Here is an 11,349-nt window from a genome sequence, read left to right on the forward strand (position 1 = left end):
ATTTTAAAGTACTATTTTATTTTATGTCAACTAGTAAAATAAGTTTAACAGCAAAAATTGTAATCCCTTCAAGAATGTGCCTCCTCTTTAGTTGAGATGGCGAAAGTTCTCAAATACAAATGATACGTGCTCCACTCTTGACATTTCACACAGGCTGGTGTCCATTTCACACAGGCTGGTGTCCATTTCACACAGGCTGGTGTCCATTTCTCAAGACTCTGTTTGGCATGTCACTTTGTTCGATGTCTCAGTACTTTTGGCCGTTACTTTTTCCCCACTGTATTCAGATAGCTGATGAGTTGCTTCATAAAGTCACTATGGGCGGGATATGGGATGTACATCTCAGGGGCTGGGTCTGAAACTTATATACATTACATTCTTATTGCAAAAGTTTAGAACTTTGATGTCACTCACATTTAAGAAAATAACAATTAAAAAGGTGGGAATAATTTAAGTTGCAATAAAAACAACATATAAACTCCAGATGTTGCTTTGTAACAGTTGTTCCCAGCTCATGCCACAGTTCTTAGACTATTTGTTTACTACATATATACAAATTGTATCACGCTAGGAAAGCCCGACTTTCAAGATTAAACAATTGTTTGTCAACCTCTGGTTAGTCTAATGAAATTATGTGCATGCATAGATCATAATAATCATGTGTGTTATTGCTTAACTAATCTTATTATTTTTCCAAGTTTCCATCGTGTTGCCATTTTCATGTACACATTAAAGTGTTCTTGTGTTCCAATTTTAGATTACTAGTACAAAGGATAATTTAAAAGCAAAACATGTTATATAATTACATACCTAGTTCATAAATGGAAAATAATAAATGATAAAACAGTTTTGAAATCTGTTATTATTTAATATGTATTAAATGGTATTGAGTATAAGTTTAGATAGTTGAGATTAATAATTAGATCACAGAATTCCATATGTGTTATACCTTTCCCCTTCAGAGGCAAAATGATAATAGCTTTATGCAAACAGCATAAACACAGAACATATCTTTTGAGTAACTAAGGTTTTATGCTATTTTCTGCTCAACAGTAATTTAGGTTTGTAAATTAAGCTTTTGTAACTTAAATCGAGTAAGGAAGGTCTTAAATTTAATTTAATTTTCTATTGGACTATTAACACGTCAAAGTGCCTAGCAGAGTGGTAATGGGTTAAGGTATTAATGTTTCTAGTTAAACTCTCACCCATGTCAGCTGCCGCCAGGTCTTTGAGGCGAGTCTCTCTGGCAGGCAAGGGTTCACTGCCTTGGAGAACACGGTAGCCTGGGAGACAAACAGTGAATACTTGAACATTGTTGGTTGTGATCAGACATAGACATGTTAATGTGAGCAGAGTTATGCAAAGAGTGGGTCTTATGCAATATGCAGCCAGCGTAGCTCCATGCCAGCCTGCGCAGTCTCAATTTGCAGCCAGCATAGCTCCATGCCAGCCTGCGCAGTCTCAATATGCAGCCAGCGTAGCTCCATGCCAGCCTGCGCAGTCTGATCAGTAGCTACCCTGTCTGCTGATGAGACCATGAAACTTTTGGTGACAATAGCTCCTGGCCAGACTGCGCAATTACGCAGGCTGGTCTGAAGCTATGGTGGCTGAATATGTGTCAAGACCCATTTTTCGCATGAAGAGGCTCATATAGTTTTAAACTCCTTTATTAAAGCCAAAATCCTATAACCATTGACTTCTTAGTAATAGTCATGTAAAGTTTATCCTTATAAGTTTGTGAAATTGGAGGAATGGCAGAACATTATCATCTTAATTAAAAGTTAAAATAAAAGTTGTCCTGGACATGAGGTAAATAACTATGTACTGGAAATATCATGTTAATTTTGTAAATAAAAATGATTGATTGGCTAAATTCTATTTAAACCATTTTATTTCAGTGAAAAACTCACAATTATTAGTTATCATTTTGTTTAAAACATTGATTGCACAAATATCTTCAATTTCTGTTGTTACCCAAAGAAACAAATCAAACTGAATGTGTTATCAAATGTGTCACTTTGAATTATCACAACTACCCAGTCAACATGATAATAATATACTGATAATTTATCAATTTTGCAGAACAAGTTCTTGGATTGTTCAATAAAGCATATATTTCAATAAGATTATCTTTAACTGTAAAATATAGATCACAATTAATAATGGCTATAAAGCATTGTAATGGTTTGTTTTTGAGCATATGGATTCTTTTTGCAAGATTTGAAATCCTGTCAAGAGAAGTATCATAGCTTTGAAGTCCCAATCATCAGTACCAATATATAAGCCATGCTTTGAGAAAACTGGGCTTAGTGCATGTTAGTAATGTATTGTCCCCAGATAAGCCTGTCAAGTTTGCACAGGCTAATCAGGGACTACACTTTTATGGAATTTATCGTTAAAAGGAAGTCTCTTTTAAACAAAAATCCAGTCTAAGCAGAAAGTATTGTCCCGGATTAGCTTGTGCGCAGGCTAATCAGCGACAACATTTTACTCACATGTATTAAGTCCTGTTTTCCTAGAGCAAGTCCTATATTTAAAAAGTTGAAGTCATATCAAAAGTAAATGTAAAATATGTTTAAATCCTGTTTCAAATTCAGGTAGAATATATATTTTTATTAACAATAAAATGTTTTTGTAAACTAGATAAAAATTTAAAAAATATTAATCATTTAAAAATTCACCCATCAGTAAAAGCTTATTGGTTCAATATTTATTGAAAATAAAAAAATAGATTAAGTAATGAATGGAAACCCCGCCAGTATACCTGGTAAGTGTAGTTTTTAAATATATATTAGGATCATATATGATTAAAGTGATTTTAATAAAAAAAGGAATAATAAATAATTGTTAATCACACAATGTTCAATAAGTTTTACCTTGGTCTTGTATGTCAATACAAACTATTTGTGAACAAGATAAAGCAAAAAAACAGTCAGCATTTTAAAATAACTTGAATCCCACATCAATATGATATTAATTTAAAATCAAACATAAAATTAAAATAATGTTAGTTATCACAAAATAATCAGTAAGTTTCACCTTGGATGTGGAGGATGAGTCCAACAATCACCACAAGTAGAACTGCTGTTGTCTTCAATGGTCGAGGTATACGTGGCAACAAGAGGTATCCGTGGCAACACAAGTTGGCTGGCTGATGTCGGTAGCTTCTGGGTTCTCTGCCAGTCAGTGGCCTTATAAAGTATTGCAGAAAGCTTCTGTAACCAGATTAAGGGGACATTGAAATGTAGTGGGCTTTAAGTCCCAAGAAAAGAAGGAATTACATGAGGAATTGAAATGGAGTTTTCATGTTGACTGTACAGATGTGATTGAAATTTTCAATTAGATTTGTATTGGTTTTGGAATTGACTTATTCAGAAGAAGTTGTTTTGTTGCTGAAAAGGTTTTTGTGGTATTGTGTGCATGATAATGGAAGGATGAATGAAATGGGACAATGGCAGTAACACAAGTTGTTCAGAGGATATCATGGTACAGAGTTGTGGCGTGACAGAATCATGATGGATGATAGGGGATGATCTAACATGGATGGAAGGCAGCTATTACCGGATGACACTTTGTAGCCTTGTAGTTGGTCTGTACTGTCAACCGGGGTTGGGGTTTGTGGAAGTGGAGAACTGTGTAGTCTGTCCTTATCACATGAATCTAATCCTAGCTCTTTCATGTTTAATCCTTTCCCACTCAGATGCAAAAGGAAAATGGCTATGTAACTCGCAGTCTGTTCAGGTTTTATGCTGTTTGCTGCTCATCAGCATCTAAGGGTTGGAAATGAAGCCTTTAAAAATTGAATCTAGTAAGAAAGTTCTTTATTTAAATTTTACTTTCTGAGGGACTACAAAATACGTTTCTAAGTTGTATTATGGGTTAACAGAAAAATCATCCATGTAAGTTGTCACGTAGGCTGAGTCCAAGGTAGATAGCCAGTTTGTGCTTGTTGACTTTCATGTATGGCTCAAGATGGATTTGTGATTCATGTTTTCTTCAGTTGAAGCATTTGTAATACTTCTAGAGGTCAAGACACTGCACTATAGAGCATAAGATCATTAGTATGGTCAACTCTATTGTGTTCAATTCAATCCATTTGTTGGTGATACAAATTGTATTGTGCTGCTTCTGTTAAATTATGTTTAAAGTGTTGATCTTTGTAAATTAAAAGTTTTTGGAAATATTACTTACCAGAAGTGGATTGACATCTGAAATTGAAAGGTGTTAAATGCAAATTATTATTTAGGGCTCAGAATTGCAATTCACATTTGTTTTTTCACATGTTAGACAACTTTGTTCAGTGTTTCCCAAAACATATTTTGAAAACCAGGCAATAAATAAGCAAAAGGGGACAAATCATTAAGATTATTATGATTATAAATACAGGTGCTTTGTAAGTTGGTTAATCAAAACAATAGACGATGCTTTTGTTTAAACCTCAGGAAGCAGTATTTTGCTTCAATTGAATTTTCTATTTAATGCAACAAGACCCTTCATAAATATGTTATGTTATTATAACTTTTTTATTGTGTGACCAAAATATGGGGCTTTTTTTGTGTGACACTTTCTGCTTTTATATTTTCTGTTAACAGAACGTATCTTCTTAGCAAAAATTCAGTTTAGGCAGAAAGAGTTGTCCCTGATTAGCCTGTGCGGACTGCTCCAACCAACTGCTCCTGTTATAGCCTGGTCTGTCAAGCTTAGTTGGTATGGTTTGTTGTTGTTCAGAATTTATTTACAGGTCCCACGCCCCTTCATGGAGTCATTGTAGATGCACCTTAGTTGGTATGGTGCTTTGTTACGAGTCTTAATATCAGCTCACAGCTCAGGCACAGAACTTTGGTTGGAATTGCTCATGAAATCATTTTTACAGCTTGTCTGCCCAATTTTGTATTGGAGTAGTGGAGCTGTCAGTAATAAAAGATGTGCGCTTGGTACTGACAAATCGCTTAGATTGGCAAAGCTTGGTCTAACAAGTAGTCAATAAAATCAGCAGTTCAACCAAGCAAGCCCTTATAATCCTATAATTATTTTCTTAAAGAAAAGGTAACAAGCCAGCCTACATGGAACCAAGAATCTGAGTCAGTTTCAAAATGTAGCAGTAAAGAGCTTCTGTAAATTTCCATCAGTGGAAAAGCGTGATTAGTGAAGTGATTGCCTCTTGAAAAATGACTGAAAAAAAAGAATAATTGCTTTGTTCTTGCATCTGTAGGTATGGAGCATGGACAACATGATCTGCTCTCAGACTCTGGTGAGACATCAGGGAAGTGTTGCCAGCCTTGCTGTGTCCAGGGGGAGGATCTTCTCAGGGGCCGTAGACAACACGGTCAAGGTAGGCTTTCCATAATTATTGTCCACCAGCAGAGGGATATAGTTTTGGCATTATTTGTCTGTCAGTCTGTCCGCCGGTCTCTCACTTACTTTTTAGCTATGGCTGGGGATATCATTTCAACTAATTTATTTGTAACTATAAGTTTTCGGACACTTTAGATACAAACAATTGTTTAAAAATACAGCTGTCTGAAAATTTAGAGAAAAAAATACCAGTATAATTTTTTTTAGAGACACTCTAAAAAATATATCATTGACGATGGGATATGAGTCGTAATGAGTTGAGCGTCAATTGTTTCGATGAATAATAGCTTGTGCTAGTGAAATACAATGCCATTTAGTTTAAATGGTATAAATTACTATTATATATGTTTCTATTTATGTTTCTATTTAAACTGTTGGATTAAACCATTGTCTATTACCGAAAAACATATTTGTTAGTTAAAACCTATTTATTTTAGCTTGATTGCATCGAAAGCCTAAGGCTTATATGAACGCTCCCGAGTCCTGTTTTTCTGGGCCTAGAACCAGTACTTGAAGTCTTTGGGGAAGATCTAAAGAACGCTCTCACAGAGGGATAGAACCCATGACCTTTCGGTCGCTAGGCAGACAGCATGTCCATACACCACAGCGACCTCAAATATATATTGACCCAATAACGGAAATGTATTGGTCCATTCTCTTGAGGCATTTGTCTTCCAGGTTTTATAACCTTAATCTGGTTGTACAAACACATGATCAAAGTATCACTAGGGCAGAATTCTGGTAAAATAGTGTTGTAAAATAAACTGTCCAAAAATTTAGAGTCACAAAAATTAATTATTTTGGCTAAAAAAAGGGGTGTCTGAAAACTCAGAGTAATTATTGTTTTTCCCTTACTCCTCAGGTACACATTTTGACCTTTAGTCAGGTACTTAATTGGACCTTTTCTCATCAAGTATGCATTTTGACCTTTACTCCTCAGATACACATTTCCTCCTTAGATGAGCATTTTTTATATGCCCCTCTTCAAAGAAGAGGGGGTATATTGTGTTGCTGGATGTCGGTCTGTCTGTCAGTAGACCAGTTCATTTCCGATCAATAACTCGTCAATGGATTGACCGATTGGCTTGAAACTTCACTTGTGCATTGGCCTTTGACAGTAGACCCCTATTGAAATTGGGTCACTAAGTCAAAGGTCAAGGTCACTCACAATAAGTGTGAAAATCATTTCCAATCAATAATCCATCACGAATTGACGGATTGGCTTGATACATTGGCCTTGGACAGTAGATGACCCCTATTGAAATTAGGATCACTGGGTCAAAGGTCAAGGTCATTGTCACATTAAGTGTGAAAATCGTTTCCTATCATTAACTTGTGAACGAATTGACTGATTGGCTTGGTACTTCACATGGGCATTGGCTTTGGACAGTAGATGACCCCTATTGATATTGGGGTCACTTGGTCAAAGTCACTGTCTCAATAAGCTTGAAAATCTTTTCTGATCAATAACTCGTCAACTGATTGCCCGATTGGCTTGATACTTTGCATGCGCATTACCTTGGACAGTAGATGACTCCTATTGAAATTGGGGTCACTAGTTTAAAGGTCAAGGTCACTGTCACAATAAGTGTCTAATGGTTTCCGATCAATAACTCGTCAACGAATTGACCGATTTACTTGATACTTCACATGTGCATCGGCCTGTAGATGACCCCTACAGAAATTGGGGTCACTAGGTCAAAGGTCAAGGTCCATTGGCCTTGGAAAGTAGATGGCCCCTTTTAAATTGGGGTCACTGGGTCAAAGGTCACTGTCGCAATAAGTGTGAAGATCGTTTCCAATCAATAACTTGTAAAAAAATTGACTGATTCACATGTGCATTTGCCTTGGAAAGTAGATGACCCCTATTGAAATTGGGGTCACTAGATCAAAGCCCTCTTTGGGGGGGGGGGGGCATATATACCGCGGTACTCTTGTTACCTTTACTCTGCAGGTTGCATTTTGACCTTTACTCCTCAGGTCGCATTTTGACCTTTATTTTCAGGTATGCATTTTGACCTTTACTCCTTGGTAACGCATTTCAAGCAGTTTGCGGTCCATCAGAAAATCAAATTACATTAAAGACTATTCTTAATAGAAGTTTTAAAGGCTTAATATAAACGCTAAGATGCTGATGACCAACAAGCAGCATTAAACCTGAACAGACTCTTACTTACAGGTTGATCTGGTTAAATGCTGGTTGCCTATAGCCATTATCATTATATTAGTTGGAAAGGTTTAATGCTGTGGTAATGTTCTCTGATTAAAGTAGGGTCTTTGTCTGCTACCAAAAAGCAGAAAATAATGAATATTAGAATATTTCACAACTGATATTTCAGGATATGTTCATGATAAGTTTTGTTTGCAGGTATGGCAGGCGTAGTTCCTGTGCAATATTACATCACTAGAGCTCTTATCTACGTACCAGAATGTGTTCTACCATGCTGCCTCGCAAAGAATCACCAAACAGGAAGCCATGTTCACCCACTGTGACCTGACTAGCTATGGCACTTGGAAATCCTGTTCACCAACACTGCCCTGACTAGCTATGGCACATGGAAATCCTGTTAATGAACACTGACCTGACTAGCTATGGCACTAGGAAATCTTGTCAAACCACTATGACCTGACTAGCTATGGCACTGGAGAATCATGTAAACCCACAGCGACCTGACTAGCTATGTCACTGGGAAATCATGTTGATCCACGGTGACCTGACTAGCTATGGCACTTGGAAAACCATGTTCACCCACCGTGACCTGACTAGCTATGGCACCTGGAAACCATGTTCACCCACCGTGACCTGACTACCTTTGGCACCTGGAAACCATGTTCACCCACCGTGACCTGACTAGCTATGGCACCTGGAAACCATGTTCACCCACCGTGACCTGACTAACTATGGCACCTGGAAACCATGTTCACCCACCGTGACCTGACTAGCTATGGCAGTGGGAAATCATGTTAACCTACAGGCACCTGACTAGCTACAGTACAGGGAAACAACTGGGACAGGGTTTTAACCGCTGTTACCTAACTAACAGTGTCTCCTTTGTCAATAACATCCCATAGATTTGTTTGTGAAAAGGAATTTTTGGTTATGCTGTGTTCTGTGATAGATGAATTGTTAGTGAAAAAGTGATCTTTGAACAACAAAGTTAGCATATTGTATTTACCATGAAATACTGGGATATGGTCGGCTTTACGCCAATATGTTATCAGAATATTTTTGTTGATTACCAACACTCAAGACTCTGATGTGTTACGTGGTATAAGAGCATGTGTTTGTTGACCTTGAAAGTTGCAGAAATTTGGTCCGATACTTTCAATTATATACAAAGAGAAGAAAGAAGAAGTGAATGTTAGCATGATGATAGAGCTACTTCCAGTGTCTTCACAATCAACAGCTGCAATTTAATTAAGCATCACTCTTCCAAAACAGGACTAAATGCATGTGTATAAAGCATCGTCCAATATTAGCCTGGAAGTATTCCATGAGGCGAAAAATTCCATAAAAGCGGAAGGTGTTGTCCCTGATAGGCCTGTGAAGACTAATTTATGCACATGCATTAAGCCATGTTTTCACAGAGAGCGGCGTAATTAAATTCAAATTTAAAAGTGGAAGGCTCTGCATGAATTTTATATATCTAATACAGAAATGTAGATGTTAGCCGATATAATAGTTTCTGTGATCAGGTATGAGATATTGGATATGTAAGGTGTTTTTCAAACAAACATTCGTCCGGTATACATTAAATGTGCTTATTATGTCCCCCATAACAAAGTAGAGTACAGTTGGCTGGATTCATCTTCATCATGGCCATCTGTCTGTCAATACACACATGTCTGACAAGTACTCCTTTACCAATATACAACATTCAAGCTTGCCTGCATTCTTCCATATGACATGAAATTAGACATCTGCAGTTTTTATAAACCGTGTTAAAATTACTGAAGTTATGTACCTTTTTCAACTTAAGATTTTTATAAGATGAATATTACTCACTTCACATTATTGCACAAAGCTGGGAATGGTATTGTCATTACTATGAAACTCTAATTGTTACACTACTGTGACATGCTCTAGTTGTGACATATTGCAGCATACTAAGCTTGTTCTTGTGATAGGTTGCCTGTACTTGTGATTTGATGCCTGTACTTATGATTGGATGCCTGTAATTATGATTGGTTACCTGTACTTGTGATTGGTTGCCTGTACATGTGATTTGATGTCTGTACTTATGATTGGATGCCTGTTATTGTGATTTGATGCCTGCACTTGTGATTGGTTGCCTGTACTTGTGATAGGTTGCCTGTACATGAGATTGGTTGGTATTAATACATGATCATGAGCATATGCCATCAAGCACAATGCAGAAACATGTCACTAATATTTGCAATTTTATTATATAAGATTTTTATGTCCCCCACTATAGTAGTGGGGGACATATTGTTTTTGCCCTGTCTGTTGGTCTGTTTGCGCCAACTTTAACATTTTGCAATAACTTTTGCTATATTGAAGATAGCAACTTCATATTTGGCATGCATCAGTATCTCATGAAGCTGCACATTTTGAGTGGTGAAAGGTCAAGGTCATCCTTCAAGGTCAAAGGTCAAATATATGTGGTCAAAATCGCTCATTTTATGAATACTTTTGCAATATTGAAGATAGCTACTTGATATTTGGCATGCATGTGTATCTCATGGAGCTGCACATTTTGAGTGGTGAAAGGTCAAGGTCAAGGTCATCCTTCAAGGTCAGAGGTCAAATATATGTGGCCCAAATCGCTTATTTTATAAATACTTTTGCAATATTGAAGATAGCAACTTGATATTTGGCATGCATGTGCATCTCATGGAGCTGCACATTTTGAGTGGTGAAAGGTCAAGGTCATCCTTCAAGGTCAGAGGTCAAATATATGTGGCCCAAATCGCTTATTTTATGAATACTTTTGCAATATTGAAGATAGCAACTTGATATTTGGCATGCATGTGTATCTCATGGAGCTGCACATTTTGAGTTATGAAAGGTCAAGGTCATCCTTCACAAGGTCAAGGTCATCCTTCAAGGTCAAACATCATATAGGGGGACATTGTGTTTCACAAACACATCTTGTTTTATCATGTTACACAGAATACACATCTGTCAAAGAAAATTAAACATTGTTTTATCATGTTTTTACTCTACACGAAAAATCATGTAAATAATTTCAGACATCATCCTAATATGCATGGTAAATGTCTCCTTCAATGGTTGAACAGTAGAAACTGGATATAGACATTTGCTTGTGGCCCATGAGGTAAGAAATTGTGATTCAGAAGTTTAAATTCTCATATTCAACACTTTCTTCAGGCAGTAAGAAGCTGATAGTTCTTTCACACATGGCTACTTTACCTGAGCTGCATTCTGGAAAAACTAGGCTAAATGCATGTGGGAAGTGTCATCCCATATTAGCCTGTGCTGTTCACACACTAATTACAGATGTCTTTCAATTTAGACTGGATTTTTGTTCAGAAGACATTAGACTGGACTCTCATTAGACTGGATTTTTGTTCAGAAGACATCTCTTAATGAAAGATTTCATAAAAGCAGTGTTTTCCCTGATTAGTCTGTGCAGACTGCACAGGCTAATCTGGGACTACACTTTACATGCTTGCATTAAGACCATTTTTCCCAGACCGTGGCTCATTCAACCATGTCATTGAGTACAGCACTTGTTCCAATCCTTTGACTACCTGGTGATAGTTAAATGCAGGAAAGATCTCAAGTTTCATTATGTGCACCAAACTGTATAAAAACTCTTTTAATTCATTATATTGACTTGAAGCTTTTTGAAGTTAATCACTGAGCAATTGGAAATATCTGTACTGACAGCAATAATATCAAAAATGTTATGTTAGCATTCCTGATGCTTTTAATTGAAATTCAGTTTACATGTAGTTGTTCAGTAAATGCTTGTTCAATGGTCTCACTGAATGATGTTTGTTTCGATA

General features: G+C 36.7%; 1 protein-coding gene and 1 long non-coding RNA gene across 3 annotated transcripts in view; one reads left to right on the top strand and one right to left on the bottom strand.

Moving 5' to 3' along the window:
* LOC127866673 (E3 ubiquitin-protein ligase TRAF7-like) overlaps positions 1–9,256 on the top strand; it is a 138,038-nt gene extending 128,782 nt beyond the window's left edge. For both annotated transcript variants that reach the window (XM_052407412.1, XM_052407411.1), the window contains exons 20-21: positions 5,213–5,332; positions 7,724–9,256. In XM_052407412.1, the coding sequence (XP_052263372.1) occupies positions 5,213–5,332; positions 7,724–7,738 (135 nt within the window). In that variant the 3' untranslated portion in view covers positions 7,739–9,256. The remainder of the gene's footprint in view (positions 1–5,212; positions 5,333–7,723) is intronic.
* The window catches only part of LOC127866698 (uncharacterized), a 194,114-nt gene that overhangs the window by 5,713 nt on the left and 177,052 nt on the right, over positions 1–11,349 (bottom strand). The window lies entirely within an intron of this gene.

Source organism: Dreissena polymorpha, chromosome 2, assembly GCF_020536995.1.
Source record: "Dreissena polymorpha isolate Duluth1 chromosome 2, UMN_Dpol_1.0, whole genome shotgun sequence".
NCBI classification, from domain to species: Eukaryota; Metazoa; Mollusca; class Bivalvia; order Myida; family Dreissenidae; genus Dreissena; species Dreissena polymorpha.